The sequence below is a fragment of the Rattus norvegicus genome, chromosome 16 (genome assembly GCF_021556685.1).
Source record: "Rattus norvegicus strain SHRSP/BbbUtx chromosome 16, alternate assembly SHRSP_T2T, whole genome shotgun sequence".
NCBI classification, from domain to species: Eukaryota; Metazoa; Chordata; class Mammalia; order Rodentia; family Muridae; genus Rattus; species Rattus norvegicus.
In genome coordinates this window covers 64,163,548-64,182,917 of record NC_141549.1, presented here as the reverse complement: position 1 = coordinate 64,182,917, position 19,370 = coordinate 64,163,548, and the positions used below count along the sequence as shown (strand labels likewise).

Sequence of the window (19,370 nt, the reverse complement as noted above, 5' to 3'; positions counted from 1 at the left end):
GAGATGCTATATTTCCTCCAAATTTTTCGAAGAATTAATTGTATGCTTTAGCACTAACTCTTTAGTCCTTGTGAGCCCCTTTAAGTGATGTTTAATGTACGATATCAATAAGGTTGGGGGCTGGAGAGATGGCTCAGTGGTTAAGAGCACCCGACTGCTCTTCCAGAGGTCATGAGTTCAATTCCCAGCAACCACATGGTGGCTCACAACCATCTGTAAAGAGATCCGATGCCCTCTTCTGGTGTGTCTGAAGACAGCTACAGTGTGTACTTAGATATAATAAATAAATAAAATCTTTAAAAAAAAAAATAAGGTAAGAAATAGTTTGCCTCTTGGTCTGAGGATGCCAAATATCCGGGCATTTGTTTCACAGAACCACGGATCCCACTCCTAACCTCGCTTTTCCTTCTCGCGACAGATCTGCAAAACCCCAGAACCCAAGTCAGCTTCGTACTGTAGCCCGTCCGTGCCAGTGCACTTCAACATCCAGCAAGACTGCGGCCACTTTGTGGCCTCTGTGCCCTCCAGCATGCTTGCCTTCCCCGACACATCCAGCAAGGACCCTGCGCCTGCTGCGCCCTCACACACCCCTGCCCAGGAGCAGGACTGTGTGGTGGTCATCACCCGGGAGGTGCCGCACCAGACTGCCTCGGACTTTGTGCGGGACTCTGTGGCCAGCCACCGCTCAGAGCCTGAGGTTTACGAGCGCCGGGTGTGCTTCTTGCTTCTGCAGCTCTGCAACGGGCTGGAGCACCTGAAGGAACATGGGATCATCCACCGGGACCTATGTCTGGAGAACCTGCTGCTAGTGCATTGCAACCCTCAGAGCTCTCCCGGGCCCTCTGCTAATCCCAGCGTGCCCACCACCACGTCCCGTTGTCCTTCTGCCGCACCCGCAGCCACCACAGCCTGCCAGGGAGGACCTGGTGAGAAGCACCTGCCCAGGCTGATCATCAGCAACTTCCTGAAGGCCAAGCAGAAGCCGGGAGGCACCACCAACCTGCAACAGAAGAAGAGCCAGGCCCGGCTGGCCCCTGAGATCGTATCTGCCTCTCAGTACCGTAAGTTTGATGAGTTCCAGACTGGCATCCTCATCTACGAGCTGCTCCACCAGCCCAACCCATTCGAGGTGCGAGCCCAGCTACGGGAGCGTGACTACCGACGGGAGGACCTACCCCCGCTGCCCACACTGTCGCTCTACTCGCCCGGCCTGCAGCAGCTCGCCCACCTGCTCCTTGAGGCCGATCCCATCAAGCGCATCCGCATAGGTGAGGCCAAGCGGGTGCTACAGTGCTTGCTGTGGGGGCCACGGCGAGAGCTGGTGGAGCAGCCGTGCCCCTCGGAGGAGGTACTGTGCAACACTCTGCACAACTGGATCGACATGAAGCGAGCCCTGATGATGATGAAGTTTGCCGAGAAGGCGGTAGAACGAAGGCGGGGTGTGGAGCTGGAGGATTGGCTCTGTTGCCAGTACTTGGCCTCAGCAGAGCCAGGGGCCCTCTTGCAGTCCCTGAAGCTCCTGCAACTTCTCTGAGCCCCTAGTCAGACCATTCCCTCGCCACCTTCCATGCCCGCCCCATGCCCTTGCCTTGCCTGCATCCGGGTTACCCTGGGAAATGGTACAAATGACTATCGTCCTTGGATGTAATATTTTATATATACATATATAATATAAATATGAAAGACTGGGAGTGTCACTTCACACACGCCAGCCTCCTCTCCTCACAGAGTCCCCCTTCCTCCACCACCGCCACCCTGTAATTATGTACAGTTCTAGCTTCACGCGAGGTCCTGAGGACAGTCCCACCGATAGAACCAAGTTTGGACTCCTGCCTCACTACCCCATTATGGAGTCTGCTCGCCCTTTTGTCAAACTGTTATTTAAAAAGCAACCTCCACAATAAAAAAACAAAGTCTTATATTAATTTCTTTTTATTGAGTCACAAGCAAAGCCCTTTAACCTCCAAGTGCTTGAGTGCGCTGGAGTCTTTGATAAGTAGAATCTATTATGTGCCGCAGAGGAGCGGAATATCTGCCCTTGATCTTGCGCTTACCCCGTAGAGCAGTACCTACTGAAGCCTGGGTGTGTTGGTAGGAGGAAATGTCCTCTTTCTCTTCCCACACAACAGGATTCTTGGGTGGGATGGGGTTAAAGTTTAACCCTGCTGCTCTAAACCCTTCTCCAGTTTGCCGAAGCTGACACCATTGTGCCACCGAGAGCCCTGACTGGAAATAAAATGCACCTGTCTAGTTCAAAGGAAAGACCCCAACACTGACTTCTTAGAAAGCGAGTAGGCCACTGAGAAAAACAAACAAGCAGAGACTCATAGGAGGTGTTTGCCATTATTCATCCGCAGCCAGAGGTGGAAGAGTAGCGTTTCCTGTTGCATGCATTTCCTTCCTGCCATTCGCAGGCCCATCTGACAGCAAAGGAGCTTGGGCAGCGCCATCGGCAGCACCGCCTTTCCAGGCAGGGAGAAGGGATGGGGCGCCAAGTAGCAAGAAGCACAGCTCCCTACCACACAAGACCAGTGCAAAACTGGAGCACTCGGGTCTAGCCGCCAACAGGAGAGCTCTATTTTAGATCCATTTGTGGATCTTTTGCTTTAAAAAAAAAAGTCACTTGACAGCTGGCCAGAGTAATCCCAGCACTTGAGAGGCAGGGGCAGGTGGATCTCTGTAAGTTCAAGGCCAACCTAGTCTACATAGCAAGTTCCAGGTCAGCCAGGGCTACATAGTGAAACCCTGTCTTCAAAAACAAAGCAAAACTCATCGTTTTCATTTAACATATATCAGTACCTGCTCTCTACTGAAGCTAATATTTATTGTCATGTGGGGGCGGGGTGGGGGGGGGAGAATTAAGAAGCGGTAGATCTTTCCTTTTAAAACCAGATACACAGGGGGTTGGGGATTTAGCTCAGTGGTAGAGCGCTTGCCTAGGAAGCGCAAGGCCCTGGGTTCGATCCCCAGCTCCGAAAAAAAGAACCAAAAAAAAAAAAAAAAAAAAAACCAGATACACACAGAGATGACTCATTCAGAGAGCAGTATCTCCACGGCCCTCGTATCTCTACCTGAGAATAACCTTTCAACTACTGAACCATTCCTTTCTCACTTCTTGTTAATGGCTATGAACAATTTTAAAATACACAGACCTTAATAGGTGTCCCTGAGGTCTGAGGGTGTGGTTAGCCACCAAGCAGATTGTCCCTTTCTGCCCATTGACTTCACTCCCTTTGCACACCCCATGGCCTCTGACACTATGCGAACACACCCATTCTTCCTCCTACCATTGAGGAAGGCAGCACCTGGGGACGTGTTTACAATTTCACTTGTCACTTGAGGAGAGAAGCCAGCTCAAACCAGCCCTCCCTAGGTCCATAGAAGGTCTTGGAACTTCGCATGCAGGCATCATGATTCACCACAGGGTCCGCCTAAATTGGTGGAGTTGTATTTGTCACTGTTTAATGCCGGGAATTTATTTCAGACAAAACCTCAACCCTTGATGCTGTCTTTTGCTTTCTTGTCTTCTCTCAAAATAAACAAACAATGAGGAAGAAAGGAGGGAGAGCCTTCTGCCAGGGGACTGGGAGTCAACTGGAAGTGCATACACACACACACACACACACACACACACACACACACAGCCACACACACACACACACACACACACACACACACACAGCTCTGGAGGCATATTTGTAATCTCTGAGTTAATTGTACCTTTTTAATATGCTGCCCACCTCAGGGAGTGTGTGTGTGTGTGTGTGTGTGTGTGTGTGTGTGTGTGTGTGTGTATGGTGGGTGTCAAGTTAAGTTTGTGAGAATGATGTAGGTAACCAAAGGAAGGAAAAACAAAAGAGGGGTGAAGAAAGAACCCCTAACAATGAGTTTTATTTGAGAGTAATGGGACCAATTAAACTTAACTTTTGGGCTGCTCACCAGCCTCGTCTGGAAGAAGAAAGCACCCGCTGACAGAATTCTCTCTCATGTAATTTTGAGGAACTATTCACCAGGGAGAAAAAAACCTTTGCCCAGCCCTTGGGTCCAAAGGGAATTTGTCAAGGAGCCTTTGTTTGAAGAGCTGTTTTGAAAAGGAAAGAAAGAAAAGGCTTTTTTTTTTTTCTAAAGTAGGGCAATTTCTTATATCTACCTTTGACAAAACCTAAGTGTGTGGGGTTTAAGCTCCTTCTAGCACGGCAGGTCTCTGGAGTAATCATGACCTACAGCTACCAATAACAGTTTGGGAAATAACTTCCGTTGGGCTACATTCAGAGGATCAATAAAGGATCAATAAAAACTGGCCGAGTTGATGTGGATTTCACCTGGGTTTGCTGTTTGGTCCGGCAGGTAGCTCTGGGTCTAAACACACCAGAAACCCTGCTTTAGGGCTGTAGGTCAGAAATACCCATGGTAGGAAGAGCACGGTCATCTTAGAAAGTGTCCAGGCCAACACGTTTTGTTGGGGTTGAAGGTGCACGAGGCTCTTGGCTCCTATTTCAATCGCTCTCATTTTTAAAAAGTAATCATACTGCAAAGGCAGGGTTTTTAAAACCACTTCTACTGTGCGCGTGCATCTCTCTTTCGTCTTGGCTTTAAAACTAGCTACTGGTGTTTAAACCCACTTTCCTTCTCCAGTTTTGAGTCAGGTCGCCCCCATATCCTTTGCACATACGTAATTTTTTTTGCCATTAACGGACCTTTCCTAGTTCCGAGCTAAGAAGTGGGATCTCTATTCTTCGCCCGAATTCCTTCTGTGGGAGTTCCAAGGCCTTACAGCTGAACACTGAACACCCTTGCCAAAATCGAGATAGGCACTTCGGGGTTGTTTGTTTACCGTTAACACATGGCTTAGCTTCGAAAGTCCCAGGCTCCACAGAACTACAGTTACCACTTTATATAACACTTACTGGTTTTATTCAAGAGCCAAGGGTGGGAGAAAACCCGTGTGGTGTACACATGTGCACAAAATATTGTGAAGATTTGGAAGAGGGAAGATACATGTTACTTTAATGACTTCTCTGAAATCTGTGCCTTAGTTAACCACATTGCCAACAGGGCTCCAGGGAGATGGCTCAGGAGATAAAGTACTTGCTCTGAAAATGAGAAGAGCTGAATTTGGATCTCCGCCAACCAGGTAAAAGCCAGGCAGGCCGGCACACGTTTGTAATGTCAGTGCTCGGTTGGGGCACGTAAGGCAACCCCCAGGAAATGCTTGGCAGCCAATCTAGCTGAACTGGCGAGCTCCAGGTTTTGTGGGGCACTGAGCCTTAGATGAAGACACCACATGTCACCCACTAGCCACCATACACATACACCCACAGGTGAGCACACCCCACCTCCCACACCAAAACATACACATACCAGTCAGTCAGTAAGCTGGTCAGGCCATCTTCACACTGTTGGCATCTACGAGTCTCTCAAAATCTAAAGATACACCTCGTACATCTCACTAAAGTCAGAGCTTTTAATGTTAATTTACTTGCTGCTTTTAAGGAAACAGGATTCGAATGGAATTGATCCAATAGATCCCCAATGGTGGGGTCACAGGCAATCGGTCATTTGGGAAAGTGCTTGCCACATCAGCATGAGGATTTGAGTTTAAGCCCTAGAATCCATGCTAAAAACACAAAAATATATTAAGCCTGGCACATCGGGGAATCCATCCCCATGATAGAATAATGTCATTTTAGCTTTTATAAATGCTTGTCATTGGCAGGACAATATGGTGGGTGTACCTTTACAGGTTGTTACAAATGTTCTTAAGGGATGGATGGTACTGGGCTTTGTATGTTTAGGTGGGCAATTATATCTTACCAATTGGGTCAAAAAAAAAATAAAATGCTCATCATGTGTATGCATGTGTTAGGAAGCTTTTACAGTAAGTAGTAGTCGGTTCCCATCTGGCTTTTTCAAAGGCCTTTGTGTGAGTTATCCCTCCCCATTTAGACACCATGTGTGCTAGCAAACACAAGACCCAGTAGCAGGAACAGCCAACCTCTTTTTGAGTTGTTGGACAGTGAGATCCCAAATACCGCCAAACAATACGAGCTGTTGTCATTGACCTTGGTTATTTCCCAGAATTAAACCGTAAGTGTTGGGGTAGAAATCTCGGCTTGAATCCGGACAAATCACACCAAGTCAACATGGTTCCATGTGGAGAGGTTTTAATGAGAGAAAAAGACAAGGGAGAGGGACGAGAGAGAGGGCGGGGTGGGGGCATAAAATATCTACCCTTTATTTGGAATATGACGTAAGTAACTGCTCCCAGGTGAAGGTGGGAACTAAGTATACTGGAATGTATGGCCGTTGCCATGGCAACAGTGACCAGGTGCCGAGGTGGTGTCACTGCTGGAGGCAAAGGCAATTCCTGATACCAACAGTAAGACCCTTTTACCAAAGACACCACACACTTGCATTCTAAAACATGGAGAAATCAAGCGCGTCCCGATCTGGAAGCTTCATCCCTACCGGCTAGCTTTTATGGTGTCAGAAGATGCTGTGGGTGAAATAAGAGAAGGAAAGTCAATATCAGTCTTAGCAGCTGGGAACCCTGTGAGCCACAGTAATGACTGGTCTGGCAACAGTTGAATTAGTTCTAGCTTAGTAGCCAACCCGTTTCTGGCTGAATTTAAGGCCTGCTCCATGAGATGGAGTCAAAAGCTAGCACCGTGTTCAGGGCGGAAAACCTGAGGCTAGATGGATCATGAGACCCAGGGGAGAACCCTAGAATTGATTCTGCTCAGGGGACATAGTATTAAAACAACTCCTACTGACTTATTGCTCTTCCTATAGATTAATTCGTCTCTGAATCTCATCAGAGAAATGTCTGTTAGCAGCTGACAGCAATTAACTCAGAGACCCACAACTGGTCAGCATGCAGAGAATTAGAGATGCAGAGAGCTCAGCCCTAAAGGAGACAACATACCCCCTCCTCCTCCCGTTCCTCAGGAACCATCACAGAAGAGGAAATGGAGAGTTATAAGAGTCAGCGATGCTGGGTAACTACAAAGAAACAGTGTTTTCTGGACTCTATAGGGGAAGTCGCATATACAAACTCACAGTGGGGTAGCCTGTGTGAACTCAAGCCTGAAAAAAACCCAGCACAGAGAGAGGAAGATAGTCAAGAAGTCCTACCCCAAACTGAGGACCTACAGACATTGGATACCTGCTGGAAAGATGAGGGTGACCCCATTTTCTTTAAGGTATGAGTGACCCCTGGTAAGTCATCTACATTCCAGGGTAAGCCCCACATCCAGGAGTATTGGAGCAACACAAATTGAACTCACTAAGGCAGAGAGAGAGAGAGAGAGAGAGAGAGAGAGAGAGAGAGAGAGAGAGAGAGAGAGAGAGAGAGAGAGAACAAAGTCAGAGGGAGGTCAAATGAAGAGGAGGTGATGGTTAATCCAGTAGGACTTGGGGGAAGGAGATGAATAAGATGAAAATGTGTTGTTTGCAAGTCTCAAAGAATTAATAGAATATTATTACAAAAGGATAAAAGCTAGGCATGATAGTGTGCATTTGTGCTAGGGAAGTAACAAAATGCAGAGCCTTGAAGCATGCTGACCAACTTGGTGAATTCCAGGCCAGCAAGAAGCCTTGTCTCAAGGTGGACAGCCTCGGAGAAATGACACCTGACTCTAGCCTCTACACACTCTAACATGTACACACACCAAGACAGATGGACAGACGGACAGACACACACACACACACACACAAGTATATTCATGCAAACCCATACACACATGCGCGCGCATACATACACACGCACGCGTCCAAAATATCTGCACCCAAACCCAAAGATTAATGAGCTATCTGGGGCTAAGGGTACTGAGGGTGAATGTCAAGTTAAGCTTCTCTCCTTTGTTCCAGTGCAAATTAATACAGGCAAAGGGGTAGCCAGTGTATAGTAAAATGTAATCTGGAGAATGGAACTTACATCCCGGAAAGGTGTTAGAAGGAAGCTCGGGATTCAGGTTCCCAGGAAAAAAATTCCACATTAGCTTATGAAGGATTTCATTGATTCAAGTTAAAAGGTTGGGGTGGGGGGCTTCCTAGACACCACCCTGTCATCTCAGAGGTCACCAGGAGTAGAGACAGGTGGAGAGAGTTGAACATGGAGAAGGAAGGAAGTGAGAATCCAAGACGAAAGACAAAGGGCCACATCCCCACATGTTTGCATCCAGCCCCGTGACTGTCCACAGTCCTGAAAGGCAGTGTCTGCCTGACATTTCCCGGGGATCGTAAACAGATTTGTCTGTCTTTACGTTTCCTACACGTCTACAGGAACGGGGAAGCTATGCCTGCTTCTCCTTACTAGATTGTGGAGAGTTCAGTTTCAAAGCTGGAAGTCCGTAGACTCCCTGAAGATTGAAGGACTAAGAATTTGCCCCTCTGTGGCACTGAAGGTAGAGTTTAGGGTTGGGCATGCCCAGCAAGCCCTCTGCTGTTCCTTAGCCTAGAGCAGCGCCTTCTCTCTTATGTCCTGACAGTACCTGGGTTTTACTAAAGGAATAATGAGGTGTTCTCTCCTCCCCTCCCCTCCACTTCTTGTTTTTGTTTTTTAGTACGCTTTAGAAACATAAAATAAGAGATGGCAATGAAAAGTATCTTCCCATCATGCTTCCAACCCATCCCTCCTTCCTTCTGTTCCTGGCCAGTCTCTGCTTCATCCTCCCTACATTATTGTGGGGCAGAGCTTACCTGGCTGTTCCCAGATAGCTGTGGGAGTGGAGCTTAGACAGAATACCAACATGCACAGATGAGCCGGATGCCAGAAGCCAGCCCTCCACAACCGTGGCTTCTGCATGAGCAAAATCACCAACCAGAGATTGTGAGTATTGGGGGGGGGGGGGGGGAGAGTCACACCGGTACTGAACACACACTGACATTTTCTCGCCATTAGTCACTAAACGGTGTTGTGAAACAACACTGTATTAGGCATCATAGGCAGTCTAATGTTGTATAAGACAAAGAAGGTTGTACAGATTATACGCAAATAGGATTCTGCTTTATATAAAGAATTTGAGCACCCAACGACCGGTGCACTCACAAAGGGGACCTCAGGGCCACGGAAAGATAACTTGTGTACATTTGGCTCTTCTTCTGTCACAGGATCCTCAATAGGAAAAGTCCAGACAGAGCCATCTCTCCATTCTCTCAGAATAAGTTTCAGCAGCCCTCCCACCCTTCGAAAGCTTAGAACAGTATGGCTCAGCTCAGCAAATCTTTAAGTGTCTCGTCCAGTCTTGCCTCTTGGGTTAGGTCTCAGGACAACCCATTCTATTCCCTCGGGAAATTAAAGATTGTTTTCTTCCCATGCAGAAATCTTCCAGTGTACCCTAAACCACAATTGGTGTTGGCAGCGGGCTCCTGAGCCCAATGATAAAATTCACCCTGAACCCAGTATTAGTGCCTGGAGCAACACCGCTAGTGTTTGCATTTGAACCTCCATTTCAAAAATCTGCCTTTGATCTTCAGCAGCAAACCCAACTCAAAAGACCACAGCCAGTCCTCAGGGGGAAATACTTGAGCAGTATCTTCCAGGATGGTGTCTAAGGAAGAACGGGGGCTGTATGACCCCATGCCCTGGCTTTTCCGTGGCTCCACTGTGGTGATTTCTCCCCAGGACTTTAGAGAGCTTTGGTGAACACAGCAGCAAGGACTCGACTCATCGAAATCGTTTCTGGAACTTGGACTAGATTCTTACACACACACACACACACACACACACACACACACACACACACACACGAAAAAAGTGTGGTGCTGTTAGTTCTGGCCGACTCTGCCTGTGAGTCATGGGCCATTTCAAGCACCTGACTGAATTTGGATAGAATGAAGCTAGCTGGTGTGGACCAGTGGAATGGTTCCCTGTGGAGACAGTCTTCGGGAGAGGGATGTGAGGTGGGAGTGCACACAGCAAAGGGCACCACGAGGAGCCCTTCTCAGCCAGTGCTCGCTGAGCCCCTGCAGCTGGTCCTGGCAGGCTCCTCCCAGCTATGAATCACACATTTGATAGCAGCCAAGACCTGGGCCAGCTGCTGGGCTCTGGCTTATCACCCCACAGTCCCTTTTGTCTCCATTCTGAAAAGGCAATAGCCCACTGGGGACAGCATTGGAATGACAAAAAACCAAGAGCATTGTTGGGGGGGGGGGGGGACGGGACGGAGGCTGTTTGTGTCTTTTTGGTAGGCTAACCATTTCTAAGCAACACCCAGCTTCTAAGTGTCCCTACAAAGGAGCTTTATACTGGGGCGCAGGCCGGGGGTGGGGGGGTAGGGGGTGGGGGGGTGGGGGGGTGGGGGGGTGGGGGTGGGGGGTATTGCTCTGCTGGGGGGTATTATCACATTCCAGGGGCCAGACCCTGTGAGGTCTGGAATTTCTCTTTTGTGGACAGTTCTCTGAAGGGGCAAAAAGGGAGGCAGAGAGACACTTAATATTCCGAGAGTGGTGCTGCTGAGAGCTGGCGAGAGCCCTGAGAAAGAATGCTACAAGACAGGGCTCTGTGTGGTGTCTGTGTGTCTGTAAGAGGATCCCACTCCCTTTGACGATCAGAAAACGGTCTGACATTCACGTCGGCAGTCTAGCTTTCACTCAAGTACCCCTGTGGTCTGCAAACCAAAACAGGAATTCATTAATATGGGTGACCTACTGTGGTGGTAGGAGAAGAGGTTTTACTGTGGTGCCTGAGGTAAACATTGGAAAATTATGAATGGTATAATAATAGCCTCTTTGCTTACCCGCCTGTCTGTCCCAGAAGACTTAAACGAGTCTCAGTATTTGAAATATTATTCTACCTTCTTACGACATTCCTCCGCTTCGTGGAGAAATCTGGGCGGGTAGGCTGGAGTTTAACAGAAAATCAACATTTTCAAAGGTTAGGTGGATAAGGAAGGGTGCATTCAAGCCGAGAGTCTGGATGGGTGCCTTCCACCCTCTGCTAAGCTAGGTGCCAATGTACCATATCTGGGATTAAATGTTCACTGGTAGAGGACCTCAGGGTCTTGGCCTTCCTTCAGCATTCAGTTCAAGTCATCCTGGCTCGTGCTAGCTAAAGCTTTCTTCTCTCTCTGAATTCTCCTCACTTCTGGATTATTCTTGATCTGGGAGACATCTCCTTTTGCTCTGCCATAAACAGAACACTTCATTAAGTAGACGCTAAGCCATTTGACAGCGTGATCAGGTCCTAAACCTTCCCAGTTCCCTAGCCTCTTGCATTGTATACAGTAGGTGCTAAGTAAATGCCACTTTTCTCATCATTACATCAAAAATAAGTTAGGTGGAAGTGGGTTTGCCTTTTCAGACAAGTTTCCGTCTGGCATGAAAGAAAGGAAGGCATAGGAGCTGCCTGCCACTCCTCCCATAGCGACAGATCAACCAGGCCCAGAAGTGGCATCAGGTGTGGCCTTCGAAGGCCCATTAGTGACTAACCTCTGCCAGCCTGGTTGCACCTCCTAAGTCCCACAGGCTTCAAAGGGTTGAGGATCCAGAGCTCAAAACCTGAGTCTGAGAAGGGCATTCAGATTCAACCCATCACAAATACGTTAGGCCATCTCTGATGGCAGCACGGCTTACAGATGATAACTGATAACCAAATGATTCCCCGCAGGCCATACCAGGTCCACAGTGAGCAGGGAGCTTTCACATGTTTTGTGTCCCTGCAGCCCTCTTGGGTCAGACAACATCCCTACAGGGCAGCAGGAAAACCGAGCCCCAGAGAAATTGAATTGACAGTGAGTCCTGTGACTGATCAAGTGACAGAGTTCAGTCAGAGCAGAGGTCTGCAGTATTCAGATTCATTGTCCTTTCAACCACAGTAGAGCATCATCATCGTTTCTGACAAATAAGACAGGACACTGGCCCAGGACCCATGAACCTCTGCCCTCCGGCTAAAGTTGCTTCTTATTCTTCTTGTCTTAGTCCAGCTTCCACTATAAGGACGACATGACAGGGCTCCATCAGCGATGTTAAAAACTAAATTCCACCAGGCATGATGGTACACACCTGAAACCCTAGCATCTGGGAGGTTAAGACAAGAGGACCATGAATGAGTTCAAAGCCAGTCTAGACTATAAGAGAAGACCGTATTGAGAAATAACAACAAAACATTACGCTCAAACGAGCATTTTGCATTTTGTTGGGCATGCCATGCAAATATCTGTCTTTCTGAAGCAAATAGCAATGAGATGAACAGAGAGATGACAACATACCCATGGGAGCTTCTTTTTGAAAGGGAAAAGTCCTATTATACAGCCCAGGCTGCCCTTGAACTCATGGTCTCGTGCCTCAGTTCCTAAGCAACAAAAACAGAAATGCTATACCATGCCCGGTTCACACACTGCTTTTAACAGAACCATTTCCAGCTGAGTGACTCTAATTGCCCTGGTGATGCTCTCTCTGGTACCTTGAAGGAAGAAACTTCTGTCTTGGACCAGCTCTTCCACCGCAGCCCCTTCTGTGCCACAGTGCCATCTTCCTGTTCTGGAACCCAGGATAGCCTTGTGGACTGGGTGAACTACCTACCTAGTTCAGCCCTGCCAGCCCCTATACCAAGCTCTGCTTCTATATTCCTCACACCCTTGGCAGCACGCTTGAATTCAAGCTGCAGTGACGCCACAGTCAACTTCTGGAGGAATCTCTGCCCACCGGGCTTCTCTGTACTTGACTTAAGTAGGATGGGAGACCATGTGGGTTCTTGGACAGGCATGTACGGGATGCCCAGTTTCGCTGCCTACCAAACAGGCTATCTGGACAGGGAGAGAGGGAGGGAGAGAGGTGGGGGAGGGAGAGAGAGGGAGAGAGGGAGGAGAGAGGGGAGAGGGGGAGAGAGGAAGAAGGAGGAAGAGGAGGAGGGGGGAGTGAGGGAGGGAAGAAGGGAGGGAGGGAAGAAGGGAGGGAGGGAGGGAGAGCACAAAAGTCCTTGTGCTTCCTAAGCTGACTGCTTTGTGATCTACACCATGAGATTTTTCTCTACAAATCTTAGTGTTATTACTATGCTAACTTGCTGGATGTTCATATTTATGCTCAGACTGTCCCAAATATAACCAGCCTGGTGCCACTAAACCTGAGTGGGTTTAGAACGTGCAACTCTATGCTGAGAGGCATGCTGGACAGGACAGAGACAAAAACAAACAAACAAACAAAAACACCCTTTAAATATTGTCATTATAAAGGAATACGATCCCAATTCCAGAAAAGAAAAGAAAAAATCCATGTGTGAGTTTCCCCAAATTTAGATTTGCATTTAGAGATACACCTTATGTCTTGCCAGTGTCTCACAGTGCTTTCTTTCAGGGCTGCCTCCCACTGTTGTGTTTTTACAACAGGAATTTGGTTTTCTCTGGCTTCCTGGGACTCAGGACTCGGATGACAGTCCCAGTGCTTTTAAACTGCAGTTGGCTGACTTCAGACTAACTGCTTTCTCTCCCATTTCCGGTCTTCGGGTCTTGTCAAAATGAGCTAAACCCCAAGCATATCATCCCATTGGGGCCCCCATAAGCCACGTGAGATCTATGGCAGGAAGAGTGTGGTTTCAGAAACCACTTGGAGGTACCAGAGTAATCAGAATAATCTCTTCAGCCCAGGGCTCTGGGATCGTGTTGCCAGAAGTAAGGATATGAGAGCTCAGTCCCCTGCACACAAGCTCCTTCTTCCCCCTCCCCTGGCTCCCAAATAAATAGCTCTCTGGGGCAGTGATTACATCAAAAGCTACTTGTCACTCAGTGGGCTTCCCAGATGGGAAAGTGTTTGTTTTGGCTGAGAATGACAATTTTCTCTGCATCCGGAGGTGGACTCCCTCTCTCAGGCCTTAGCAGGATAAGATTGCAGCTGCTGGTTCTTCCCAGCTACCATCCTCCAGAAAGGTCAGGGGAAGTGAAGACAATAAAGGCTGGGCTGGCCCAGCGCATGCGCATGCACGCACGCACGCATGCACGCATGCACCAAGAGCTGGAGACCCCCAAAAGGGACCAGAGCCCGCTGGTTAAGAAGGCCTTAAAGCTCATCTCTGGAGTCTAGTTAGCAACACCAATGCTTGACAACTTCTGAGATCTTGAGAGAGGGTAAGTGCACACAAGGAGACCAGAGGACAGTCTATGGGAAGCTTGCCTATTTTGTTGCGGCAAGGTCTTGTTTCTGACACGGAGCAGGGTACTACCAGACTAGCTGGTTCACAAGCGTCTAGATAATTCTCTTGTCTGCATCTCCCTTCTTGCTGTAGGAGGAATGGGATAATGGATGCCTGCCTCTAAATCCAAGCTTTTAGGTGAGTTCCAGGAATTGAACTAGAAACAGCAATAGCACCAAGCAAAAACCAGTCATGAGATAAAATACGCGAATCTTAACTGTTTAACCACTTCGTGCATCCAGAAGACTCCTAAGGGAATTTATCTCCACTCATGTTTGTGGAACATGCTAATCCTGGAGGTCATGTCTTCCATTCAGCAATCACGCATCATAATGAGATCACGATCTGATGTTCTCTAAAGCCTTAGCAGTCATTGCGTTTTGGGTTGGTAGGGATTGTGGCTTTGTTTATTTATTAAGAGCTGTAATAATCTTGGCAAGTTTTCCGAAATCCTTTTGACACCCCTAAGACACTTTCAGTTGGGTACCACGTGACCTCAATATTCTCAGTACAAAATGCATTGCTCATGCCACCATTGATGGGTATCTGGATTTGGCAAAATGATTGCAATTTCTGTGCACATTTATGTGACATAGTTTCTTTTACTGTTATCTTTAATTGAAAATTCATACAATATGAATCTGATTATGGGTCTCCCTTCCGCCTCTCCCCAACCATCCAATTTCCCCACCATAGTCTTTCTCTAGAAAACAAACCAGAATAAAGACAGACAGAAAGATGATGGAAGGAAAGAAAAGCAATGAAAGGACACCAAGAAACACACACACACACACACACACACACACACACACACACACACACAAAACCCATAAAATACAAAATTGGGAAATATAAAAAACAAGCAAAAGACCCCTAAGATAAAAGGTGTTCTGACAAAGCAATATGAAACAAGCAAACAAAAAATGAAAAACACCATCGAGTCTTGTGTGTTAACCATCTACTGCTGGGCACGGAGGTAGGGAGGGCCTGCTCTTAAATGTGGTTTACTTATCCAGTGAGACGCTATTGAAGAAAATGAATTGATGGCTAGGAATGGGAGCTATGCCCATTTCCTCTTCTTAGCACCGGACTCTATTGAGCTTGAAGATGTAGAGGCCCGATGTGTACTACCACACATTATTATGTGTGCCCATAGCTTATTCCTTTCAACTACCAAGTGACATGCCATTGTATGAGCACACCACGGTTGGCAGTGTTCGTTAAGTTTTTCTTTTTTAAGCTGGTGAAACATCAAAATTGTGCCCATTGCTGGGTTAACATGAGTTGCCTGATAGATGTGCACATGTGCAGGGATCAAATGAGATGAAGGAAATGTATCTCATTAAACATTTATTATTTCCTTATGGAGAAAACATTCAAAATATGTTCTTGTATGTAACATTGTATGTAACTACGGTTGATAATAACCATGATCACCATCTTTTAATGAGCCGTGTTGCTTCCAGTTTAATGTTTCAATATGTAAGATGGCCAGGAGCTTGCACACACACACACACACACACACACACACACACACACACACACACACACACGTTTAATTAGACATATGCCTTTTTTTCTCCTGGTAAACACATAAGAGTAGAATAGGCATCCAGTGTGTGTGTGTTAGCCAAGCCTTCTAGGGCTTTATACAGTACTTTGTACTTGCATAGAGCATTCCAGTTTCTCTGGGTAAACCAGCAAAACCAGTCCTTTTTGTCTTAATTTCATAGATTTTGTATTGGGTGGGTGGGTGGGTGGAATTTCTGGTGGCCTACATAAGAGACAGTCATAGAAATGATAAAAGTGTTTTCAGTTTCCTGTTCCATACCACAGATAGGTTTTTGTTTTCTTTTTAAATAAATGACACCCAAAATAATTTACCTTCCTAGCAAAGGTTTTTGTCTCGCTGGTCTTCACACCTCCATATTCTTTGTTTTTATTATTGTTGGCCTCCACGGTGACCGCCATGTCTTCCATGAATCTCTTCAGGGAGTAGGGTAAGAGGAAGCCAGGGAGGTAGTGAGCCAAGAGCCTCAGGATGGCAATAAAAAGGGGTTGTCAAAAGCACCCAGGGCCAATTTCCAGACTTTGATCAGCATTTCTGCCCAAGCACTGGGCTTACTTACAGCTATTTATAACCAAAAGTACAGCTTTTATAGTTTTCTATCTCACAAATCACTTACTCGTAATCATGTGGATGTGCCTGGCTTTTATAATCATTCTGCCCTAAAAAAAAAAAAAAAATCAGTCTGGAAGTTACACTAGAAAGTAATTGCTTATATTTTCTCCAGTTTCACTGCCCTCTTAAGACTGTTTTAGAAGTATAACTTCTGTCTTTCTAGCAGTGACACTTTCCTGTCATAAATACTGAAGGATTTTTATCGTGAATACAACTCCAGGGGCTGGTGAGAGGAACACCTACTGTTCCTAAATGGGATCTGCGGTTGGTTCGTAGCATGTACATAGCGGATTACGACCATTTGCAGCTCCACTTCCTGGGGATAGGATACCTTCTTTTGACTTCTTCAGGTGTCAGACATGCATGTGGTGCACATACATAGACATGTACATGCTGTGATGGCTATTCCTGGTTGTCAGGTTGACTATGTCTGGAATTAACTAAAACCCAATGATGGGACACAGCTGTGTGGGGTTTGTTTGGTTTTTTGTTTTTTGTTTTTTGTTTTTTGTTTTTTTTTTGCTTAATTTGAAGTGGAGAGATCAACTTCTAATCTGAATCATTGAGGTGGGAAAACCCACCTCTCATCTCTGCCATGCCTTCTGCTGGGACCCTATAGAACACGGAAGAAGGAAGCTTTCGCTCTTGGCCTGCTTGCCCTCACCTCATAACAAATTCGTTCCTTCACTGGCATTAGTGCTGACTTTTTGGGGATTCCAGCACATACTGAAGGCCTGCAAAGACAGCTAACTTCACGGACTGAGCCATTACTGAATTCTTTGATCTTCCTTTCATAGGCAGCCATTATTGAACTAACTGGACCACAGCCTGTAAGTCATTCTCATAAATCCCTTTATCTATCTATCTATCTATCTATCTATCTATCTATCTATCTATCTATCTGTTCTTATTCTATATGCTCTATTATTCTAGAGAATCCTGACTAATACACAGGCAAAACACTTCTTATATAAATAGATATTTAAAAATAAGGTTTTTTTTTAAATATATAAAATTTCATGATGTTGCATTATTGTCAAGTTTGGGAATTCAGAAATTTATTTTTCTGTTAAATTTAACCACTGCAGCTGTTTTTATGGAAGCCTGGCCTTGAGTTGAAGTTAAAGGTTTCCTCCTTTGTCAGCTGCTGTGCTCCACCCTGGAGAGGAAGTGAACATGATGACACTTGTCATGCATCAGCCAGCCCCAGAGGGGTCCCATCGGTGCAGGAGGGTGCCTTCCCAGGGATTCTAGGCAGGGAGGCAGGGCCTAGTTCTCTGATGCTGCCTTCTCTTTCGGTAGTGTTTAGGGGGCATCTGAATGGGCATGGCCTGTGTTTGTAGTCACCTCCAAGGCCCTGTCTTGGGGAAAATGGCGGGGGCCAGGATAAGCTATCTGCAAATGGATTCAGTCAGTCTTAACTTACAGTGAAAGTTATTGAGCCATTCTGAGCCTCTCTACCCTCACCATAACGGAGATCCGTAAAGAAGAATCCCCGCCCCTTTTTTTTCTTATCATCACTTTACCTGAAGTATCTCTTGAGAATTGCTGTGTCTAGCTCATGGCTTTGTTCCTTGTCACTGTTGTTTTCCTGCAGGAAGCCGAGGCCATTTGGAAATGGTCAACTAGCATTTTAACGGGAGTTTGTCCCTGAGCCTCCAACTCGCCAGCAACTTCCTTTTCCTTTTCTCTACCCACATTACCTTTCTCTTGCTCTCTCTGGTTTCTCTGGGTTCTCCCTCACCTTATGCCGTCGGGAAGGCGTTTCCACGAATTGAAAGACTCCCAGAGAATTCCCCCACCCAGGGGGATTTCCCAGCTGAGTCCTTGGCCCGTCCAGGTGGCCAGCTCTCCCGGAAGTGGTTCATTTCCTTTTGGAGTCTGCCCACCTCTCCAAGCAGAGCCACAGAACCAAGATCCTAACCCAGAGGCTAGCAGCTGGAGGGGAAATTTCTTCCCACGCTTGGTCCTTGCCAGTCTTCTCGTGACGGAGCAGAAGTCCTTGATTTTTGACCATACCGCTGCTTACGTGCTTGCTGCTGCCGTGTCCCTCGGAAACAGCTAGAGATAGATGCCATTGACTCTGCTCAAAATCAGAGGAGGATGGGATGAAAGCTAAGCATTTCATCCTGGGGTTCCATGATGACTCAGAGGCCAGATGATGACCCAGACTTTCATCATCTCGTTTGGATTGTCATCTGAATCAGCAGAACTCAATGCGGCCTTTGACTCAATCCAGCCTTTTCCTGTTCCTTAGAGGGACATTATGTATGGAGATTTGTGGGAACAACCCATGAAACAGGGACCCATTCCTTTCCCACAGCTAGCCCCTTCCTGGGGCTCTTCACAAGCCTTTAGTAGCCCCTTTCCACTATGTATGTGGCTGTGATGAAGGAAATACTCTTTGTTCTATGAAGGTTCCCCACGGTTCAGAAGCCCCAGAGCCAGCTCCCTTTCTGGCATCGAGATTCCCCCTGCTTACGGTTGCTCACTGTTCTGTAGCCATCTGGGTCCCAGGTGGGGAAATGCTCAGGCCTCTGAGAAGGTGTCACTTCCGCAGTTCCCAGGAAACCTGCCTTTTCTTAGGATGTGCTTGTGAAAGGAGAGGTGGCAAGCCAACAGCGGTCATGTACTAGTGCCCTGTGGGTGAGGCTATGGTGATTGCTGAAATCAACTCGATGGAATGTTCCGGGTATCCCTCCCTCCGGTCCAGGGTGAAGAGGAGGTCTGTGAGTCAGAATCAAGAGAGCAGCCCTGATAGACATATGCAAAACTACACTCCACGGAGCCAAAAAGAAGGAAGGATATGCTGGCTCCAAAGGAGAAACAGGGATGAGTCACTGGGACTGAGTGTGCTGGAGCCCAAGGAGGAACTCAATTCAAGTTCCGTCCAGCTAGACACATTCTCTTCTAACCAAAACAAGTCTCCTACTTCATCAGTGACCTCGCTCATCTCTAGATGCCCTGGAAACCAATAGGAGGAAGTCTCTTGTCTCCATCAGCGGCCTCCATGAGGAATGGAGTCTTCAGGTGTGTAAAGGACAAGGCAGTGTGCTGTCCTGA

General features: G+C 47.1%; 2 protein-coding genes across 2 annotated transcripts in view; one reads left to right on the top strand and one right to left on the bottom strand.

The window, feature by feature from the left end:
• The window catches only part of Prag1 (PEAK1 related kinase activating pseudokinase 1), a 53,269-nt gene extending 51,345 nt beyond the window's left edge, over window positions 1-1,924 (top strand). The window contains 1 exon segment of one of the 2 annotated variants that reach the window (NM_001107315.1): window positions 419-1,924. In NM_001107315.1, coding sequence (NP_001100785.1) covers window positions 419-1,534 — 1,116 coding nt within the window. In that variant the 3' untranslated portion in view covers window positions 1,535-1,924. 2 annotated transcript variants of the gene reach the window in all.
• Window positions 1-19,370, bottom strand: part of Erich1 (glutamate-rich 1) — a gene marked incomplete at its 5' end in the record, with an annotated part of 52,793,804 nt that overhangs the window by 19,481,446 nt on the left and 33,292,988 nt on the right.